Here is a 24,224-nt window from a genome sequence, read left to right on the forward strand (position 1 = left end):
CTGTTTGCAGCAAAAGCAAACATGGCTGCTTACACATTAAAAAGGAGAAACACTGAGAAGGACTGAGGGCTTGTTTACACGAGAACGCTTGCAGGTAAAAACGACAAAATATTTTATCGGAAGTGCCTTTCGTTTAGATGGTGGTGGTGTTTTTAGGGCTTAAAATGCAAAAATCTGAAACCACCTTCTGGAGTTGAAAAGTTGAATAGGCTCCGATGTAGCATTTCCGTCTACACTGCCCAAGAAGCAAAACTCTGGTCACGTCCCGTACGCGTTTACGTCACATACATACAGTAGGCTGACCATATTGACACCTTACCAGGGGCGGTGGGTGGGGCCTCGACATTAAGCTACTCTCACCTTGCAAGCTGTGCACGTGGCCTCCCACTTGTCCGGATCGGGACAGAAAACGGAGAATTTCTTGTTCAAGTCATCGTTAAATGCTCATTTGCACTTCGGCACGTTGCAGGCTGACTGACTGTTTGTGTCTGCTCGCTCCTTCTGAGTTACAGAGAGCTACGAGAACCGCTCATTTTAATGGCCTCAATGAAAGATTATGAAAACCCGGACATTTTCATCACTTTATGAAAAAAAAAAACCCCGACGCCCAGGAGAGGATGCAAAAAAACGAACCCTAACATCAAGTCACCCTAACATATACTATAGAGAAACCTGGCATGCATATCCAATCGAATTCCACACACTTTTGCGTCACCGTATGCACGCAGATTTCCTCCCGAAAATGCTCGTCTAAACGCACTGGGCTCTAAACGAATAAAAAGTGTAGACGCAATGCCACTTTTGTATCTGTTCAGACCGTCATCATGTAAACGTAGTCTGAGAATGAGTGTGGATTGTTTCAGAATCAACAATCGAAGCACTAAACTATTACTTGTTACAGGTAAAAGAAGTTATATATTTTGTTCTGAATGTTACTAGAATTTTCAAAAGGAGATGTCTTCTGTATTTGAGGGACATGTGCTACAAATTAGCAGCTGTGGTTGGATCATTTAAAATTTGGAAAGTTTTCATGCTCTGCAGTTTGGTTCCAGCCCCTTCTGGATTTGAACAGAATGTAGAAGGGACTTAGCCTCTGCCTCCGCTCAATTTCCTTTCTCTCCAGTGACTAGGTCAGGAATCAGAATACACTAGAGCAGGGGTGTCCAAACTTTTTTTCATCAAGGGCCACATATCTAAACACAGACAAAGCAGAGGGCCGATCGAGGGCCGTAGACTGATGCTCAATACAGTAAATTATTGAAATATGTGCATGTTTAACACATTAGAATGAGCCATCAGTCTTTATTCATGCTAGGATCCTTAAAACCACACACTAAATATTACATATTCGCGTTATCAAGGTACATTTTCAAAAAACTTTCATTAAAAAGTTAATTTTTCATGATGCAGGTAACTTGGGCCAATTCTCCAGGCCATAGTTTGGACATGCCTGCATTAGACGGTTTGCAAGAATCCTACAAGTGCGAGTCCGGGAACCAGCCAATCAGCGAAGAGCCATACATTCTGCGTTTGCAACAATTCCCGAGATCGAGGATTTAAAGCCGGAACAAAGAATAGTTTGATGAATTTTATCAAGGGGAAAGACGTTATTGCCCTTCTTCCTACGGGCTTTGGGAAAAGCTTAATATACCAATTAGCCCATTACATATGTCACGATCAAATAGCAGCCACCTACCGTCAAGTGAACGAATCCTAATGCTGCGAGGTCAGACGGTTTCCACAAAGTGAAACCGGATGATGAATCAGGCTAGAAGGGACTGGCAGTTTAGTCAACAATCAGGCAAGTGGTGGACTCTCTACCAGAAAAGTTGCAGTGCTCCTTTAAACTTTGCCATCCCATATGAGGTCTCCTACCAGAACACACAGGTATCCTAATGGAGGTTGTTTTAGGTGGAGTCTGGTCGTCTCAGGTCAGCGGGGTCACGGTGCATTTAGAGCAGAGCAGTGAGTGACAATGTGGGACAGGGACAGAAACAAGCATCTGCTGGATAACCTCTGACATCCTCTGTTAGGAAAAGGACTTGAGATAAATGTAATCAGATGTTTATTTAAAGGTGCTCTTTGGGACTTGTTGTTTGGGGGTCTGTCACCTGCTCGTTTCTATAGATATGCTGTTGCTCTGCCTTTAATGTTCCACAGTATGACATTAAACAACTCTACTTTACATTTATTCAATCACAGGTAATTCTTAAAGCTCAGAAATACCTAGAAAAACAGGTATTCTGACTGTGAGCGGGGTCGCCAAGGGTAACTTGGTCTGGTGTGGCCTCCGTGAAGATAGAAAGGTTTAATACCATACTCTGAAACATTCCAGCTGATGCAATAACATTTCCATTTCGAAAAGTATCAACTAAACCAGGTCTAAACCAGGACTAAACCAGATATAAACCAGGTCTTAACCAGGACTACACCAGGATTAAACCAGATCTAAACCAGGACTACACCAGGACTAAACCAGGACTAAATCAGGACTAAACCAGGACTAAACCAGGACTAAACCAGATATAAACCAGGTCTTAACCAGGACTACACCAGGATTAACCCAGATCTAAACCAGGACTACACCAGGACTAAACCAGGACTAAATCAGGACTAAACCAGGACTAAACCAGATCTAAACCAGGACTACACCAGGATTAAACCAGGATTAAACCAGGATTAAACCAGGACTACACCAGGACTAAACCAGGACTAAACCAGATCTAAACCAGGACTAAACCAGGACTAAACCAGGACTACACCAGGACTAAACCAGGACTAAACCAAATCTAAACCAGGACTACACCAGGACTAAACCAGATCTAAACCAGGACTACACCAGGACTAAACCAGATCTAAACCAGATCTAAACCAGGACTACACCAGGACTAAACCAGCACTAAACCAGATCTAAAACAGGACTACACCAGGACTAAACCAGATCTAAACCAGATCTAAACCAGGACTACACCAGGACTAAACCAGATCTAAACCAGATCTAAACCAGGACTACACCAGGACTAAACCAGATCTAAACCAGATCTAAACCAGGACTACACCAGGGCTTAAACCAGGACTAAACCAAGACTACACCAGGACTACACCAGGACTAAACCAGGACTACACCAGGTTTAAACCAGGTCTAAACCAAACCTAACATCCTGACTCTGATCAGGGTAACCTCTTCGCAGATCTGACCTGTAACTTGGTCTGGTCTGGTCTCCATGAGGATAGAAAGGTCTAATACCACACTGGAACATCCCAGCTGAAGCAATAACATCTCCATGGAGAAAAATGTTTGATAGATCCTCCACCAGAAAAGTTACAAAATGCATCTTTAACTTTTTAAAACATAAAAAAAAAATCATTTTTGTCATGTTTCCTATGATGTTTTCTATAAAATGTTTCATTAATTAACATATTTTTCAGTAATCCTGCAGGCTGTCCAGAGTTAAAATATTAGGACAAAGTTAAGGCAAAATACTGGAAACTAAAAGCCCACCCAGAGACAAGGACAAACAAATGAAATTCCTTGGTTCTGTTGTGAGGTGAGAGAGCTCGCTAACCTTTAAATGAAACTTTATTTCCAAAGGGCGTACAGTCATATGCTGGTGTTGTATACAGCAGATTTTTTCAGAGAGAGAGAAAGAGCGAAAGAGAGAGAGTTTATTGATCCCAAGGGAAAGTTTTTCTGCAGTAACATTTGCACTGCCGTTTTGTGTCTCAGTCAAAGGTCTGAGTGCAGTTTAACAGAAGGACTGGTGGTGGGGTCAGTAGATCTGTGTCAGGGCAGTTTGAGGAGAAGAAGAGCCAAAAGTGTCCCTCCTCTGTGTCCTGCAGCACCACAGGAGTGTTCAGGGAGAGCAGGTAAATACAACAGGAAAGTTCTCCTTCTTATGTCCCTCTGGTGTTTCGGCAGGTGATAAAATGAGATGTTCCCTCTAAGTATTTCTTCTGGAAGATCTGATTTGCTCTGTTGGCTGAAGGCAAGTAAGTGTTCAGTGTAAAGGCCCAAAACATGTGACATTCTGACGGAGCTCCCAGTCAGCTCACACACTAGTCAGTGTGTGACTAATTGTAACTGCAATTAGTGCTGTCCCTAGCCTTTAGTTTGGGCTATATCAGCGTGTGCTGACACCCACAAAAACAGGAGAAGAGAGTGCCATCTATACTGATACTGATGTGTTACTTCAGAGCAGAAGGCCTGTACTGTTGATACTGTCACCCATATCTGTCCCAATGTCCATCCGGTTTCAATCAGCCACTGGAACTGAACCAACCAAAGTGTCCCAAGAACCCTTGAAACGACAGCACAAGCACTTGAGGTGACATTTAAACCAACAGCCCTCCATTTTTCATTATTTTATTTTATTTTATACAATTTTATTTTACTTAAGATTTTGATGGGTCACACAGAAGGATTTCTTGACACTTGAGACAAAATTCCAAATTTTATGCCAATTTTCAGTAAGATCTAATTTACCCTTTACTTGAAGTATAAATACATTGGTCAACAAAATGAAACATGACACTGAAACTTGATTCTATCTATTTTTCAGATTCATTTGTCCCAAATATGTGACAGTTTGGTAAAGTTTACACATAGAATGCTGTCAGAGCCAGTCGGAGCCAGTTTATATTTATTTAAGAGATTATTAATTTGATGAATTCATGTATTATTAAAATGCACTTTTTTATCATAGAATTTAGTATTTTAGATCATGCTGATCTCCTCTCCCCTCCCTTCCTCCTGCAATCAGGTTTATCTAGTCATTTGTAGCAGCAGGGCGGGAAGGCAGTGTCAGCACCTGGAGGAGAGATACTATTTTGTGACCTCATTAAATTTCTATTGAAAGTCGACCATGGAGAATATTATATTTTTTTGTTCTTTAAAAAAAATGGATAAAGGCAAATTCTGGATCTCTGTAAGTGATTATTTTTATTATGTGAGTTACAAACCTCCTCAAGCAAAAAGGGCACAACAGAATGCCTTTTTATAAAACATTAAACATGACATAAACATATTAAAAATTAAAATCCTAATAAATTTTTTTGTAAATGTAGGTAAGCTACAGGGATCATTTCCAGTGGCTATAGGGTCAGTCCGTAAGAAATCAGCCGCCCTCCCCTATGAGCCATCTCAGATTAGACTGAATTTTTTTTTTTTTTAATTTCTAAAATGACCAAATGAAAGAATTTCAAATTTTAGCAAAAAAAAAAATAAATAGAGTTAGGAAGCTGAAAATTTGTATTATTGTAGATTCTTGGTCATAGGTTCTAAATCTGTTGTCAGACATTGGGTATATTTATTAAGCGGGGTGTTGTGGGCCCCTAAAATCTCACATTTGTTTGCCGTTCAATTTTTTTTTCAGCATCCTAGCTCTATTTTTTATGAAGTTATGGTCTCTAAAACATGCTTATAAATTAAGGCTTCCAAAAAAGTGAGCATGGCCCCAAAATTTCAACGGGCCACAACTCAGGAACGACTGAAGTGATTGAGCTATAATTTTAAATTCTGTCATTTGGTCATTTTAGAAATTAAAAAAAAATTGTTCAGCCAAATCTGAAATGGCTCATATAGGGGAGATTCCTTGAAAACGGCTGATTTCATATGGACTGACCCTATATCAAAACTTTAGATTTTTTTTCACCTGCAGTGCCGTGTCTTATTAAAGGTGCACTATGTAACTTTTTGCTTGTTTCTATGGAGATGTCATCTGCCTGGAATGTTCCACAGTATGACATTAAACCGCTCTACCTTACATTTATTCAATTACAGGTGGTTTTATAGCTCAAAAACACCTAGAAAAACAAACATTCTGACTGTAAGCGGGGTCGCCTCTCCACAGATCTGACTTGTCACTAGGTCCGGCTTGGTCTCCATGAAGATAGAAAGATTTAATACCATACTGTGAAACATTCCAGATCAAGCAATAACATCGAGAAAAACATTTGACGGACCTTCTATCAGAAAACCTACACAACATTTTACTTATTTCACAGCAACTAAAACACTCTTCTACACACTATACTTTCTTACTCCCCATCCCATCTGCTCTCTTTCGCCCGTCCCAGCCTTCTTCTTCTTCTTCTTCCCCTCATACCCCCTCCCTTCTGCCCTCCACAGCCCCAGACTGCTGATGCCTGTTTAAAGCCCGTGTGTTTGTGTGCGGACGTGCGCGGTGACGTCATTACCAGGCAGCAGCCAGCAGCAGTCAGCGCGGTGGGTGTGGCTTTCGCTGACTGGCTCCACATTCCTCTGCACTTGTCTGACAACTCCCGCCCCCCCCCTTCCCTTTTTCTCCTATACTTGGATAATTCCCTTCAAGCTGGCATAGTGCTGCTCTACTTTCAACCACGCAACATCCCCCCCCAAAAGGTAAAAACGCACTATTTTTACATTTACACCTTCACTACATGCTTGTTTTCATTCAAGATTTGGACATTTTCTGGTTTCTCTTTGTGTGTTTTGTGGTGTGATAACAAAGGAGTTCCCAGCTACTGATTCGGGAGGTTGTTTACATGTTTTAAGCGTAGCATTGTTTAACTAGGAAATCTGTTTTTGTCCAGGATTCAAGATGTCTGCCCCAGTTTCATTGCTGATAACGTTGTCCATGGTCTTGCTGTGTTTTGGGGAAGAGCCAGTGGAAGAAGTCATCAAACCTAGTGAGTACATTGTGTTATTATGCGTGTCATGTGGGTTTTTCGTGGGCTTTAGGGAACATTTCTGAGGACTTTTTTCCCATTCATAACATATAGGGTAATGTTCTGTTTATTTGTTAATCGCTATGGTAACGGTCGGAATTTTGGATCGTTCTGAAACCCATGGGTAAGCTTGGTGGACGAAAATGTGAAATTTGAGCAAGTAACTATTTTGAGGCATTTTTTACAGAAATTGTGTGCATTATTTTTATGCGTAATCCAAATAACTACAGCTTAAGTCGAAAAAAAGTCTTAAAAAAAAAAAAAAGAGTATAAAGTGTCATGTTTTGAAAGATATAGAGCTCTGGAATGAATGAATTATGCTTTTAATTTTGTTTGTTTTAATTTATATTTTGTCTCTAAGTCATAAGTGAAATTGTAAATGTAAACTTGCCATTCATATGCTGTTTTTTCTTGGAATTCTGTCATTGTTTAATAGTTTTAGACATTATAAGTTACTTTTACTTCAGCCTAAAACCTTTCGGTCATGATCCATCCAGCTGTAGTCTATGTTTTGTTTTGATTTGTTTTGTAGTGCTGAAAAATGACCGAATAAAAAACTACTACTACTACTAGTACGTTATAAGATGAATCCAATCAAAAATATAAGATTATTTAGGCTAGTTCTAATACAGGGATCTCTATAGTGCATATTTGATGTCTCAAAGATATATAATTCAGAAACCAGCAAGCAATACAGTAGACCTTCTTAGACTTCAATTAATCCTGGAAATTACAAGTAATTACCAAATTTGTATAGCAACAACTAACAAATGTATTTTATTTACATGTTTTATTATGTTGTGTGTGCAAATTTCATAATTAGGTGCTTCATGGAACAAAAATTATATGTTCCAAATACCAAAAAATTGAATTCCATTATCGGTAAAGCAAAATTCATAAACTAGAAATCAATAAATCAGTCAAACTTTATTTGTATAGCACTTTTCATACATTTGAAATGTAACACAAAGTGCTTCACATGCCACAGAAAAATTACAATGATTAAAAACAACAGCAACCCCCCCCACCCCAAACCACCACCCCAGTGTTTAATCCACACATACAACAATTCAAACAGAAACATAAGATATAAAAATAAAGCTCCTAAAGGTTAGAGTAAAAATAAAAATGGAGAACTAAGAACAGAGAGAGATCAAGTAAATAGTAATGATAATTTAATTTAAAACAAATACAAATATAATTTATTTACACACACACCCACACACACATATATATATATATATAAATAGTAATTTAAGTTGAAACAAGTAAAAGTTTCAATTAAAACCTAAATTAAAACAATATGTTTTGAGGTTTACTTTAAAAATATGAAGACTCGCAGCGAACTTCAAATCCTCAGGTCGACTGTTCCACAAACGGGGGCCGTAAAAGCTGAATGTCACCTCACCGTGAGTTTTCGTTTGGACTCTTGGGACCAGTGTTGGGGAGTAACAGATTACATGTACCAGAGTTACGTAATCAGAGTACAAATTATGAGTATGTATGTATTCAGTTACAGTTACTGTTTCAGTGAGTGGTAATTAGATTACAGTTACTTTGTTGAAATAAGTGGATTACACTGCGGTAGTTTCCTGATTTTACATTTTAGGCTATATCCCCCTTTTAAATTTTTTTTTTTTTGTAATTCCACTCATTGCCGGACACCAGGTCTAAAACCAGGTCTAAACCAGATCTAAAACCAGGTCTAAACCAGGTCTAAACCAGGTCTAAAACCAAGTCTAAAACCAGGTCTAAAACCAGGTCTAAAACCAGGTCTAAACCAGTTCTAAATTAGGTCAAACCAGGTCTAAACCAGGTCTAAAACCAGGTCTGAAACCAGGTCTAAACCAGGTCTAAACCAGGTCTAAAACCAGATATAAACCAGGATTTAACAGGACTAAACCATGCCGCATGGACCATGTCTCCTCCTCCTCTTCTATCAATAATATTTTTAATACAGTTAAGTAAAGACTGGGCATTTTATTTTCTTTTAGCAGAAAAAACTTCTTATGTTACAATTTCCTTGTCTTTGCTTCTCTACAGCAAATCAAGTAATCCAAAGTATTCAGATTACATTACTCACTTTAAGCAATTTAATGGATTACGTTACAAAATACATTTTGGGGTATGTCATCTGTAATCTGTAGGGGAAAACATTTTAAAAGTAACAGATAAATGAGACATAAATGAGACAGATGAGACCTGAGGACCTGAGAGTCTGAGAAGGCTCATATGAATAAATAAATAGGACTAAGATCATTGTGAGGTTTATAAACCAATAAAATAACTTTAAAATCTATCGTGAAGCTCACATGAAGCCAGTGCAGAGACTTCAGTCCTGGGGTGATATGCTCTGGTGATGTGATGGTATAGCATAAACAATTGATAATAACAGTAAAGCAAACCATAAATAAAATAAAAGCCATGTATAAAATAGGTGTTTAAAGTAGACTACATATAAAATAGTGTTAAGAAAACGTCATCGTAGAGTTTGTTTTTAATATCGTCGGCTATGAATCCACTGCAAAACAACAACTACATAAGATTACCACTTTCACTGCTAAATAATCCTTTAATCCACCAACTCTGCCGCATGTTTGGAGATACCATATGGCAACACTGGGATATAGAATCTAACATCCCAGTGTAAACAGCTTAAATAACATAACTGAACAACTTCTAACCTTTTCGTATTCCTACAACACTGCAAAATATAAAGTACATACAGTATATCTCAAATAGTTGCACTGTAAGGTGTGTCGTGGTTACTTTCAAGGTGCACTATGTGACTTTCTGATTGTGGTTTCTATGGATATGTTATTGCTCGGCCTGGAATGTTCCACAGTATGACTTTAAACAGCTCTACTTTACATTTATTCAATTACAGGTGGTTTTATAGCTCACAATACCTACAAAAACAGGCATTCTAACTGTGAGTGGCGTCGCCTCTCCGCAGATCTGACCTGTAACTTGGTCTGTTTAGTCTCCGTGATGATAGAAAGGTTTAATGCCATACTGTGAAACATTCCAGACAAAGCAATAACATGTCCAGAAAAGCGTTTGACGGACCCTCCACCAGAAAAGTTACACAATGCACCTTTAAGAACATATAGTCAGTGTTGGGGAGTAACAGATTACATGTACCAGAGTTATGTAATCAGAGTACAAATTATGAGTAACTGTATTCAGTTACAGTTACTGTTTCAGTGCGTGGTAATTGGATTACAGTTACTTTGTTGAAATAAATGGATTACATGGTGGTATTTTCCCGTTTTCACATTTTGGGCTATATCCTTTTTTTTTTTTTCCCCCGGGAATTCCACTCACTGCCGGACACTAAACCAGGTCTAAACCAGGTCTAAACCAGGTCTAAACCAGGTCTAAAACCTGATCTAAAACCAGGTTTAAACTAGGACTAAACCAGGACTGAACCAGGACTAAAACCAGTTCCAAACCAGGTCTAAAACCTGATCTAAAACCAGGTTTAAACTAGGACTAAACCAGGACTAAAGCAGGACTAAAACCAGGTCTATACTAGGTCTAAACCAGGACTAAACCAGGACTAATCCAGGACTAAAACCAGGACTAATCCAGGACTAAAACCAGGACTAATCCAGGACTAAACCAGGACTAAAACCAGGACTAAAACCAGGACTAAAACCAGGACTAAACAGGACTAAAATCAGGTCTAAACCAGGACTAAACCAGGACTAATCCAGGACTAATCCAGGACTAAACCAGGACTAAACCCAGGTCTAAACCAGGTCCAAACCAGGTCTAACCCAGGACTAAAACAGGATTGAACAGGATTAAACCATGTTGCGTGGACCGTGTCTCCTCGTCTTTTATCAATAATATTTTTAATAAGGTTAAGTATCTTCGTCTTTGCTTCTCTACAGCAAATCAAGTAATCCAAAGTATTCAGATTACGTTACTCACTTTAAGTAACTTAATGGATTCTGTTACAAACTACATTTTGGGGTATGTAATCTGTAATCTGTAGGGGAATACATTTTAAAAGTCACCTTCCCAGCACTGCATATAGTACTTTCATTGTGTAGTGAGTACACAGTGACTTCATGCCCTGGTGAAGTGACTCATTTGGTTGTATAGGGCCGCTGTCAGTGGTCAGATGACAGATCTCAGCTGAGGTTGGAGCATGGTTTGGAAAAGAGTTTTACAATGCTGAAGAATTACTGTTTGAACAAAGTCAGCAGCTCGATTAAGGGAAAATATCCACTTAAATAAACGTTTAAATGGGATCTATTATGCCAAATCAGCTTTTCGTATTACTGGCTATGCCCAAACCAAACTAGCATTCGCTTACAGTGGTGGACAGGATTGCAAGTAGGTTTGTTTAGAATTGTTGTGCATGCAGCATGGTGATGATTGCAATGTTCTACCCATAGAGTTTTTCCTACTTATTGAGGAACGCTTGCGGGTAAAAATTACTAAATATTTGATCAGAAGTGCCAGGCATTTTTGGGGTTTAAAAACACAAAAATCTGAAACCACTCTCCAGAGTGGAAAGGTTTAATACACTCCGCCGTAGTGTTTCCATCTACACTGCCCAAGACTCAAAACTCTGTTCAGATCTGCTCACGTCACATACATGTTTAAGTCACATACATCACCACATAGCATCACCACATAGCTGCATGGCATGCATACCCAATCAAATTCCATGTACTTTTGCATCACCGTATGCACGCAGATTTCCTCCCAAAAATGCTCATCTAAACGTAGAATAAAAAGTGAAGATGCGACGCCACTCTTCTGTTCAGACCGTCATCATATAAATGTAGCCTTAGAATTTTTTATTACAAATCTATCTGTTTATCTATCTAACTGTCCTATTCTTGCAAAACACAATTTATTAAATTTTTAAGATCTATTGATACATGCAAATATTCCCGTATTTTTTCGGAATATAAATCGCACCAGACTATAAATCGCTCTTTTTGGGAGAAATGTATTTTATAAAATCAGAGACCAGGAACTGACATTTCACCTTGAAAGGCAAGTTAAAGTAATAACAATAGTTTACCAAACTCTCAATCTCACTCCAAATCACTAAATCTAAATTGAATAAATTGTTACTTCTGAGCGACTCGGTGGCCTCCGGAGGTAAACAGAGCGCCTCTTCCTCTTCTGTGTAGCTGTCGTCAGACTCAGCATCAGTTCCAGTTAGAATTATTCCGGCCTTTCTGAATCCCGACAGGATGGTTTCAGTTGTCTTTATGTTTGTTTAAATTTTAAATTGTCAGTGATACAGAAGTAATGGTGTGATCGACTGACATACAGACAGGACACTAGCTCTTTCTCTTTCTTCTGCAGCCGACATGTGCAGTAGGGTGTGAAGTGACAGTGGTACAGGAGTACACAAGCCTAGAGCGTCTCGCGGCTGTCAATATGAATATTTGAATATATAAGTCACGGGTCAGGACGACCAAAAACATGAAAAAAATGTGGCTTAAAGTCCAAAAAACATGGTATTTTGCTTTTTTAAATTCTTCATGGTGCTGCTCCTCCTCTGAAGGGTCTAGTCTCACTGAGCTCTGAAAAAAACATTTTGAGTGATACGCTCATTCTCCAGAGGAGAAAGCACGGCTCTAAATGTAAGACCGCACTCACCAAATCCTCTTTTTCCTCTGTTGCTGTGAGTCATTGGAATAATCTGCCAACAGAGATTCTAAGATGCACAGTTTTTCAAATGTTTGCATGTCTGACAAAGAAGTGTCTGATCTCCAAACAAGTTTGTACACATAAGGGATGAGTGTGAGTTGATGATCAGTAGAATGTAGAATGTGTGTTTGTGCAAATGTTGGGCCTTGATACAGGAAGAGGTGCATGTGGTTGCATGTCTGGTGTATGTTGTTTCTAGAATAGTAATTCAACACTATAACTCTAAGTAATATCTGTTTGAATGTATTTTTGGCCAGTTTATCTATATACACTGACTCAATATTTTAGTATTTCCACCTCAGGGACTACAGGTGTAAATGAGTGTTCATGCTCTAACCTGGCACCAGCATCTTTCCTACGATTTCTACAACATACAAATAAAAAGCATACCATACCATACCATTTATTGTTTTTGTCTTTGCTATTATACTTTATTATGATGTGTCAGCTATTGTGTCCAAGTAGTCCAAGTTTGTCAGTGTAGAGTGTATATATTAATGCATAGCTAACCCGCTAGCCACCACATTCCAAATAGGAAGTGAGCGTGGTCATCCTATGGCTCCATCAACTCTTCACAATTCAGTTTCCACTGAATAACTGTCACCCCTCTCTCTGTAACTACTGCTGTGAGCCTTGTCATTTTAAAATATTCGTAATAACCCGCTCTGCATGATCCTGGTGTTTTTTATTTTTATTTATTTATTTGCATTAGCAACAGGTTTGATTGACAGCATTGCTAAGCACTTTCTCCTTGTCATGAAATCGTAGGATGATAGGAGAAGGTACTGCCTTCCTTGCCTCTGATTGGCTAGAACGGCTGTCCTCCGATTGACTGTTTAATTTGTCCATGAAAATGTCATCTCACGGTCTTGGCTTTGGGCTAGTTTTGCGATGCTCTAGGCTACCGTCTTTACATCTTATTCATGGACATGCTTTGTATGGTACATAGTTTTCTTTTTACTTTACAGTACTACTGCATTTAGATTTTTTCTTAGATTTTTTGTAAGCGTTGTTACGCAAGCAGGACGCAAGTTAGAACACATCTGTGGTCACCTCTGTCTCTCATCACCTCAGGAGCCTTAATGAACTCTGTGTTGACTGTTCTGTTCATTATCACTATGTTAATGTTACTGCACTGTAGTGTGCGATAGTCAGTCCATTTCTCACTGTGTTCCACACCTAATTCCCCCGTTTAACTGTGTATTATTGAATGAACCTGATGAATGATTATGATGTGGCCTATCACTCATTTCCATTAGTGTAGATTTGGAACTGTACACAGGTCTCTTGACACCACAATATAACTCAAACATGACTGATTTTATTGATTAAGTGTTGATCTGGACAGCAATCAGTTCTATGTATTGGTCATAATGGGGTCAGGGGAGGCACTGCCCCTCTAGTGGCTGACATATGTCACAGCATAATATGGCCAATACAAATATTTACTTTTAAAAAATGTATTAATATTTGAAGTATGTCAAATTAAAAATGGATTGTATGAAATAAATATGAATCCTAGTCTGAATCAGGACCAAACCAGGACTGAACCAGGACTGAACCAAGACAAAACCACTACTAAACCAGGGCTAAACCAAGACAAAATCAGGACTAAACCAGGACTAAACCAAGACAAAATCAGGACTAAACCTAATCTTGGACTCTAGAGAGATAGAGAATCCCGAGCCGGGTGTCCACAAAGTGCGATCAGGCAGCAGCTGCGCTTAGCCCCATGGGGAGTGGACCTGCCCTTTTGCCCGTGGTCACCCGACAGTCGTGCCCACGTGGACAGTACTGTTGTATGTTTAATAGCATTATAATTATTCTGTGCAATGTTACAGAATAGTTAGAATGCACAGCGGTGTGGACAGTAAAGCCATAATTTATTTGTCCAGGGCAAGGTGTTTCCTTACTGTGCACATGGCAATACACACTTTAAATCTTGAATTTAGAGTCCTGACATTAAAATGCTTGCCCCCCCCCAGCACAAAAGTCAAACTCCCCCTATGGTGTTGGTGTGTGTGTAGTTTTCATGGTCAAATGAAATAGCCACTGAGAGGAGAGCCATTCTAGCCAATCAGAGACGAGAAAGGCGATACCTTCCCCTACTATCCTACGACTCGCAAATTCACCTCCCTGCCAACATCCTCACTCTGGATTGGCTCAGGTTGCTATGTTACTCGCGATCGGAAGTCCAAATATGGAACTCGGCACCAAATTCGCCCCATAACCGCAAGCCTCGATTGGCTTCATTTGGCTGGAGTCGATCACATTGAGTGCACAATGAGAAGAGTGTGCAATACTGTGAATTTGTCTTCTTGTATATGAAATGTATTTGCTTTATTGTTTGGCCTTTATGTGACCCCAGCCCTTTGGCCTTTAGCTCTAATCCGATGTGCTTAGATGCTTGTTATGTAATTTCACTCCATTAACATGCACTGTCCCAATAGAAATAAATACACTGAAAGAACAGATGGTAATAAAGGAAATGACACACATTATTAGACTCATTCTTGATGCTATAGTTTTTAACCACATTTTAGGTGTTTTTTTTCTTAATTTTTTTTCTTTTATCATTATTCAGTATTGAAAGATCATTGAGTATGATACTAATCACAATATGATACGGCACAATACAAAATTAACCAAAATACCACTGACCAGACCATATGCGTGAACAAGGAAAGACTTGAACATTTTGTTTTTTTTTTTTTTAGGCATTTTAGTATTTTATTTTGGCCTGAAGTAAGCATTCTACTAAAACAGAGCTGTACATCATTTCTAGCCTCTTCACCAAACTGACAACGGTGACATTTTGGAGTCATTACTTCTATTAGTTGTTTCACATTTATGACATAACTTTACTTTCCACTGTAACATGTGAAATTTCAAAGCCAAGGGGTTGTTGCAAAATGAGTAAGAGGTCACCATGATGCAAACTATATCGGACGTGCTAGATTTGTACATATACTTGGTACTGATAAAGCATATCTCTGTGTATTTTTTTAATACAGATGGATAACAGTCTAGTCCTCATGCCCTCTCAAGTCAAACCCAAACATGATCGCCTAGTCAGATTTTGTTTTTGTTTTTGTTTCAGTGAAGCATTTAAAACTAAAGATCTTTCTGCTCGTACCTCATTTAAAAACAAAATGAACTTAAGTGCTTCGGTCACTCATCATTGATTCTTTAGAAATCTGAGATGTTTTTCAGTGATATCGTTTCCTTTCTTTTTCCCTCGTAAGCAGCCATATTTGTTTTGATACCGATGGACCATGCGCGTTCCTGACTGGCTAATCCACCTGTCAATCACGCCCATCTGAACAACACTGACCATACTCATATCTTCGTAAAGTATTAAAGAAGTGTGTATTCTGGATCCCAGGCAGCATTTTACTAAAAGATTGTTGACAACTTTCACATTTTGAATTGTAACTTTTCCTTAAAATGTCAAAACCAAGGAGCCGATGTAAAATATACTGGACCCACAAGATTAACTTTCTCTCAGCATGTATGTACCACTCTCCATATCCAGAATGATCTCTCTCTGTATTATCTGGTAACCACACCTTCCATCATGTGAGCCAAATAGAATCTATGTTAGTCACTTCAACTTCAAATCAACAAGGTTTAGTGCTTCACTCTTGATTCTGAAGAAATCTGCAAAGTCAATCACACTCATGTGAAATCTGAGAGATTCACCAGACTGGTATTAGTACTGATGAAGTGTGTATTCTGGATCCCAGGCTACATTTTGCTAAAAGAGTGCTGCAGATCAACTGTGACATTTAAATTCTCAGTAATCTGAATGGATTAATTTTTAGTTGTTTCACAAATTTCAAAGCCAAGGAGTCACTGCAAAAAGGAGTTATGGGCTACCTTTATGCAAAATATACATGACTCGTGTGACTAATTCAGATGTATTTTTCAGCATGTATCTGCCACTTCCTTGGCAAATCCACAATAATATCTCAGAGTGTTATCAGGCTGGGCACCACTCCATTCATCACGTCTTGACCTAGAAACAAACAAAAGAGCTCATTGGTCACTCGACATTTTGAACCAAATCAAACATATCTCACTTCAGATACATTCGCTCATTGATTCTTCAGAAATCCACACTGTTTTTCATTCCCATGTGATACCCTTCCCTTTTTTTTCTCCTTGCAAGCAGCCATATTTGTTTTGATATGGAGAGACCATGCAAGTCCCTACTAATCTGTCTGTCCCATCTCAAACCAGACTCACATCTTTGTAAAGTATTGGAGAAGTGTGTATTCTGGATCCCAGGCAACATTTCACGACTAGAGAGCTGCACATCATTTCAAGTCTCTTCACGAAACCAACAACAGTGACATTTTGAAGCCTCAGAAATTCAGACATAATTTCTTTTAGTTGTTTCAACTTTATGATGTAACTTTTCCACTGTAAAAAGTTAAATTTCAAAGCCAAAGAGTGAATCATGACTTATGGGCTACCATTATGCAAAATATATTGGACCCACAAGACTAATTCAGATATTTCTTTCAGCATGTATTTAGCATGTGCTGTTTGAGATTAAATACTCATTCAAAGGAGTTTTGCAGAGCAGTTAATCTTCTTTAAGATTGAAGCAGTTGATCTGGTTTGATCTGTAATCATAATGATGATTACCACAAATAGTTTTAGCTTTCATAGCTTGCCAACACTTAAAATTATAACCTGCATGTTGATTTATGTAGAGCTGTATTATGAATGAAGAAAAATATATTAAGAGTACAGTACTCAGAGTTTTCTACCATGTTCTAACGTAGTTTCCTCCTCAAAAACACGCCTGAAGAGGTTTTAGATGTCATCCATGCATGTTTCTTGGGGACTACTTGCACCCTCCTTATAGTCAGGAGTACAATTTTGTTCAATAGTCAGCCCACAAGCACGTCACCCATGCTCCCACATGACTGTTCTCCATAAACATGCAAAAAACAACACACTACAACTTCACAATCCTGACATGATGTTCAGTCAATTCATTAATGCGATGCACGTTGATTTTGTTGTGAGAGCGCTCTGAAGGGTGAATGACTTAGCGCAGAGAGCAAGGGGAGAGGGGGCAAAAACAAAACAAATATTGGCGGTGATCTAAATATGTTCTATGTTCGCAACTGATACCCCATAGAAATAAAATAGACCCTCTTATAATAGATAAACATATGATATTTCTATTTTTTCCCTTCACATTGTAATTACATGATTATAGACAGATGCCATGTGTAGATTGTTGTAAACAGCTCAGCAGATGCTTTATTAGTCCCATAATTAAGGCCTACTGATGTCATATCTGGCACCGAACTAAAGTATGACTAATTTTCCATCTTCTCCATCATAAACTGGCTGTTAAACTGCCCTGTCCCTATCTCTGACACGGGGTTGCTTTGTGAGGCCAGACCTGCACTTACTCATGGATGACAGGCTTGGCTCTGGGAGGAGGCTGTGCGTTGGTTTCACTGGAACATTCCAGTTCACAAGGAATTATGGGGTAAACAAGGAGAAAGTAACTGTCCTTGTAGAGAAGTTTTACATGGATAGATATTTGGATTGAAATGTGGCCGTTAAACCTCCCCGGGGACCACTGAGGCTGTGGCTAAATCTGGTTTAAAGCCTGGCGTACACTGTGTGATATTTTCAATCATGTCACTCAGCTCAAACTGTACGACCAAGTAGAAAGGTTTAAAAGTTCACAGCTTGTGGAACTACTTCGAAACCCTCACAAGAGGCAACTGGATTTCAAACAGGTTTGATATTCTTGCGACCTACGTTTGCCGATCGGGAGCTGGTCGTGAGGTATTAAGCGGTTCTCGTTATTCCATGAACCGTGAACGCGACAAACAAAGTCTAACTGACCCATCCAACTGTTGTGTTTCGTTTAATGCGCCTTATAATCCAGTGTGGTTTATTTGTGAAAAAAGTTCGAAAATAGACCATTCTATGACAGTGCGCCTTATAATCCAGAGTGCCTAATACTGCGGAAAAAATACGGTAAACATTTTTCCTGCCTAATTTTTGTGTTTCGGTTCTCAAGCCAATGCAGGATGAGCAGATGCACTGAGCTGCCAGATCCATATAATCTAACTGACTGACTAGCAGCACACGTAACAGAGATAATAATAGCAGTGCCTTTCACAAACACCCGTATGTACGTATGTGCTTTACAGGTTTTTCAAAGCCTCTCAAAGCATGACATTGTATTCACTGTTCATTCACTCAGTACACACTCAGTGGCAATGTATCCACAGTTATGAGGCTGTCAGTCTACGCCATCAGCAACTCACCACCACCAGTCACCCTCACTATTTCATACTAGGCAAGGTGGGTGAAGTGTCCTGCCTAAGAAAACAATGACACAACCAAGTAGGAATTTGTTCTCCAGGCTTTGGATTGGGGGCCACCACTCTAACCACTGAGCCACTGTCACCCCATATTTTTGTTACCTTAAAAACAAAAATGGATTTGGTATTTTTGGTAAACTCTGGACTTTTTGATACTGTTAGATAAGCCCTATTCTATCACATTTCTATAGATGCATCAAGAATCTCGGACATCCGGTCATTGCGCAATGCATACTGGGAAGGGTTTTCCGAAAAAATGAGCATCAAACCACCGTGTTTGATTTCCCAGTGGGATGCGTCTATTGACAAAGCCAATTTTTTCTGGTCTTTTGAACCATATCACTTTTGTTTCTGGTTCTGATCAGAACCATATTCTAGTTTTGGGTTTCGGACATCGTAATTGTGTGGTTGTTGGACGTCCTAACACCAGAAAACTGCTCCAGAAATTTGCTTGCGAACTCCATAAATGCAAAAGGGAATCAGATTTGTGTGAATGCAAACCTCTGTTCAAATATTTCCCTTCCCAACAGAATTGAAAAATAACGAAAGGCAAAGGCGATGGGCTCTATTGATCCACGGGAAGGATGAAAAAGGCAACCTTTGGCTGCCTAAATAATCCAGAGTTTGCAGCGAATATTTTGTATGTGGAGCGCCATCAGAGCAAAATCCTGATCCCTCACTCAACCTCGGTTATGAATTTAAAAAGTCAACACCACAGCGAGAGGCACCAGCTGTTTGCCAAGAAACAACTTCCACTGCAAAGAGACCAAGACTTAATGTTGCTGTAAAACTACAAGAATTGTTTTACCATACATCTTCATTTGGTAACCATTTGAACCTTGTCCTCAAACCTGATTTCGTGCCTGTGTTGTACCAGGGAAGATGCAGTTGCTTGGAGGATGGTTTGACAGGAGTCTAGACTCAGAAGAGGTGCAGAAGGCCACAGATTATGCTGTCAAAATGTTCAACTCCAACTCCAAAGGCAAGAGGCTGTTCAGACTGGACTCCATCTCCACTGCTCAGAGCCAGGTACAATACACAAGCATATTACATTTCAAAATGAACACTCTATGTTACTTATATCTTCCTTACAGATTTTTTCCCAACATTTTAATATCGTGTTGCTAATAGCCGTGCTACTAGCTCATATCTGTGAAACAGTATAACTGAATCTGTGTATCATTCATTCATTCGTTTTTCAAAATAAATCCAAAAATAAGAAAACGAAAAAACACCTATGTTCTTCATTATTTGTCTCCAAAACCAAAATGAAAAAAACAGGTAATTGATAATGATTCCGAGATCAGTCCTGGTCTCAGTCCTGGTCTGGTTCTGGTCTGCTTCCGGTCTCAATCCCGGTCTCAGTCCTGGTCTCAGTTCCAGTCCCGGTCTCAGTTCTGGTCTGGTCCCAGTCTCTTCCCGATCTCAGTCCCAGTCTCAGTCTCAGTCCCGGTCTCAGTCTTGGTCTGGTTCTGGTCTGCTCCCGGTCTCAGTCCTGGTCTCAGTTCCGGTCCCGGTCTCCGTTCTGGTCTGGTCCCAGTCTCTTCCCGATCTCAGTCCCGGTCTCAGTCCTGGTCTGGTTCTGGCCTGCTCCCAGTCTCAGTCCCGGTCTCATTTTGGTCCTGTTCTGGTCCCAATCTCAATCCTGGTCTCAATCCCAGTCTCAGTCCCAGCCTCAGTCCTGATCTGGTTCTGGTCTTCTCCCAGTCTCAGTCCTGATCTCAGTCCTCGTCTGGTTCTGATCTGCTCCTGGTCTCAGTCCTGGTCTCAGTTCTGGTCCCAGTCTCAGTCCTGGTCTCTTCAGGTCCTGGTCTGGTCCCGGTCTCAGTCCTGATCACCCGACAGTCTACGCGGGCGCATCTCTGGGCCCATCCCAACACTCAGTCCTGGTTTAGTCCAGTTTTAGTCCCGGTTCAGTCCTGGTTCAGTCCGACATTGCAGTTTAAGTCACAGAAAAGGGAAATGGTCGTTATCTGTTTTTTACATTATTAGTTTAAACACAAAATCAAAAACTGAAAAAAATAATCGTTATCCATTTTTTTCATTTTGGTTTTGGAGACAAATAATGAGGAAAAGAGTTGTTTCATTTTCTTATTTTTGGTTTTATTTTGAAAAACAAATGAACCAATGATACACGGATTTGATTGGTCTAACAGGTATCAACCTCGCTCCTACAGCTAAGTGTGTTTGTTGTCAGAAACACTTGGCTGTATTCAGGACAGTCCTGTGTGATGTCATGTACTACTTGAAATTGCATTGGCCACTAGGGGCAGCACAGTTCACTTTTTCACTTTTTAAATTTTTTTTTTATTTTTTTAACCAGAATGCTCCAAATTGACCTGTGCTTTAGTAGCAAAACACACTGTGATGATGTGTTTAGCATTTGACGGACCCTCCACCAGAAAAGTTACACAATGCACCTTTAACTAAGTTTCCAACATAATATAATATATTTTTTGTCTTTTTTCTCTGTTTTCAGGTGACTAATATGATCAACTACAAGATTGACGTCGTGTTGGGAAAAACCAAGTGTCTGAAAGCAGAAAATCACGATCTAGAGCACTGCGAGCTGGAGAAAAAGGTAAAATAATCTGTATAATCTATCTATACATTCTTACTGTGACCGGACTTGCCTTTCCACAGATCTGATAGTAAATAGTCTGGTTGAAGATTATGCTATGTAATAACAAATCTGTGGAGAGATGCAGGTGGACCCCCCCAAAAAGCATAATTATTTCATATTATTCATATTTTAATTCATAGCGTATTCAAAAGTGTTTAGGGCTCAACTTTGATCAGCCACTTTCCCATTCATTTTTCCCATAGACTTTAAAAACGAAATGTTTAAAAGTTTTCTGAAGGGCTAATCAGCTAAAACCTCATCAGAAACAGACCTGCAGTTGTGTTGGAGTTATGTTGTGTTTCATTCACACATGTTGAGGAACACTAGCCTGATTCATGAGCTGGTTTCACTTCGTGGAAACCGTCTGACCTCGCAACATTAGGATTTGTTCGCTCAATGGTAGGCGGGTACTTTTTATTTAACCAATCGCTGCTATTTGGTTGTGATGTATGTAAAGTGCCAAATCCCGTAGGAAGAAGAGGCAATAACGTCTTTCCTCTTGATAAAATTTGTTCTGGCTTTAAATTCTTGATCTCGGGAATCGTTGCCAACACAGAATGTATGTTTTCGTCTACATCCATCTCAACCACTTTGTTTACTGTTGTGCTGTACCACAAAAGAGACCCAGACAGATGCTTGAGTTTGACATCATGGCTTCACAGCTCTTCGCTGATTGGCCGGTGCATGGTCTACAACTTGCGGTATTCTTGCAAACCGTCTAGTGTATTCTGATTCCTGACCTAGTCGCTGGAGAGAAATGAAATTGAGCGGAGGCACTAGGTGGCGTCAGCCTCACTGAAGTAACCCTGCATTATTAGTCTGTCTTCATCTCCAAAGCTCAAAATGCTTGTGATGTCATATAGTGGCAGGGCTGAAATCATTCAAATTATTCTAGTGAAGATGTATCGATTTTAAAACCACAGTGGAGCGCTTCTTGTATTACCACATGACATCACAAGGTGGAACAGAGTGCTTTCTATTCGAGAGAAGAACTAAATATGCAGGATTTTTTTGTTAAAGATGTGTCAACAGTATATTTATAAGGAAACATAAAATAGATCAGAAAATAGCGTAATAGAGGCCCTTTAAAATCCATTTCTGGAGTGATATAAAAGTCATTCAAGCATTTTGCTGAATCTTAACCCTTGCCTTTGGATTGTCTTGCCTTTTGGATTTAAAATGGTTTTGGATATCAGTTAACACATAGCTGATTAGCCTCTGTGATGCCTTTGAACTCTAAATATTTGCATTTTTTTAAATTTTTAAGTCAATGGGAAAAATGAATGGAAAATGTACTTTTATTTACTATTTTCAGTGGCCAGAACTGTGGCGCTCCATATTTGCAAAAACAGTTACTCCAAGTTATTCAGATAATTATACAAACATTACTTCTATTATATCTATTTTAAAGGTGCACTGTGTAACTTTTCTAGTGGAGGGTCCATCAAATGCTTTTCTCCATGGAGATGTCATTGCTTTGTAACAATTCACCTGTTCTCGACAAACGAAAAGCTACAACGCAAAATTTAGGACGCGGGAAGGATCCATTCATGTCAGCGGGGTGAAACAAAGACACGCCAAAAAATATAGTGCTTTGGGCCTATCCGGCTTTTATTGGCTTTGCCAGACACATACGAGAATGGCCACATTAACAAATACCCTTAACCACCACAACGCGCTCGAGCGCACCTAATCCCCAAAACCCAAACACAAAACCCAAATCCCCAAAGCACAGTGCAACAAAACAACTAAATCAGTTCGTTATAAGCCCACCACCCTTCACCATAACCGACCCGAGCAACTTCCCCCCCAAAAGTTCCCAAAGTCTTTCCCCCTGCTGCGCGGCAGCGTGACGTGAGCCTGTAGTGTTTGCGATGTTACTCACGCCACCCGCGCTCCGGTACTGAGCACAGTCCAGCAGCTCCCGTGGCGAAATAAGATTCTCGCACGATTGGAAAACGTCCACAAGACAGTCAGCGATAATATTCCGATAGCGTGAGCTCCTGACAGCTCCTGGCATGTGTCCAAGTTGGCGTGTGACTTGACACCCTCTGCGCGTGTCCGCGCGCGCGTCCCTCTCCCCCTAAATCCCCGTGCGTCCGGAGAGGGCGCAACAAACAGTCCGACATGGTCTAAATAATAGTGACACTTAACTGGAAAAGGACCAGACACAACAGAATATTATTAACAAACAAGCCTTTCACCCCAGCTGAATGAATAGAAATAGGTGAGGACCTAAGTGGTCTTTACAGCTTTGTCTGAAATGTTTCACAGTATGGCATTAAACATTTAAAATTTTAAGCTATAAAACCACCTGTAATTGAATATATGTGAGGTAGAGGTGTTTAATGTCATACTGTGGAACATTCCAGGCAGGACAATGACACATAAACAATCAGGTGGCGGACCTCCCAACCAAAATCACAATGCATCTTTATTATGTTAACATGCATCAGAGTTTGATTGTAGAATATCATGAAATGGCTCAAGAAGCACCCTGGTTCCAACTCCATGTTTTTCCTCTCCTGTCTTTAGCGTGTGGGCTGTCAGTTTGTGGTGGCCTTTAACCCCCGGAACAACAAGCACGAGCTGAGAACCGCAATTGTAAGAAGCTCAGCAAGCCCAAAGCCTGACCTCCAGTGTTCTTTCAGTACTTCAGACCTCCGTGTGTTGTGTTTAAGCCTTCTCACTTTTGATACAGTGTTTGATGCAGTGTTCTTTTTTCCTCAATAAATCACTTTTTTCCAAGAATTTTGTTGTTTTAAATTAATTATATAAACTGGTCTTTATTTGCATCGCTGATGAAACAAAGATGAATAAAAAAGCATCATATTTTTTGAATATTA

The 24,224-nt window shown here is 39.6% G+C and overlaps 1 protein-coding gene across 1 annotated transcript; it reads left to right on the forward strand.

The window, feature by feature from the left end:
* The first annotated feature begins 6,249 nt into the window (after positions 1 to 6,249).
* On the forward strand, positions 6,250 to 24,129 carry si:busm1-57f23.1 (uncharacterized protein LOC368621 homolog). Its single transcript, XM_020938202.2, has 5 exons — positions 6,250 to 6,379; positions 6,571 to 6,666; positions 19,633 to 19,784; positions 21,235 to 21,336; positions 23,914 to 24,129. The coding sequence occupies exons 2-5, from the start codon at positions 6,579 to 6,581 to the stop codon at positions 24,109 to 24,111; spliced, it is 540 nt and encodes a 179-aa protein (XP_020793861.2). The 5' UTR covers positions 6,250 to 6,379; positions 6,571 to 6,578; the 3' UTR covers positions 24,112 to 24,129.
* The last annotated feature ends 95 nt before the right edge of the window (positions 24,130 to 24,224 follow it).

The sequence above is a fragment of the Boleophthalmus pectinirostris genome, unplaced genomic scaffold, assembly GCF_026225935.1.
Source record: "Boleophthalmus pectinirostris isolate CB_2022bp ecotype Guang Dong unplaced genomic scaffold, ASM2622593v1 HiC_scaffold_18, whole genome shotgun sequence".
Classification (NCBI taxonomy): domain Eukaryota; kingdom Metazoa; phylum Chordata; class Actinopteri; order Gobiiformes; family Gobiidae; genus Boleophthalmus; species Boleophthalmus pectinirostris.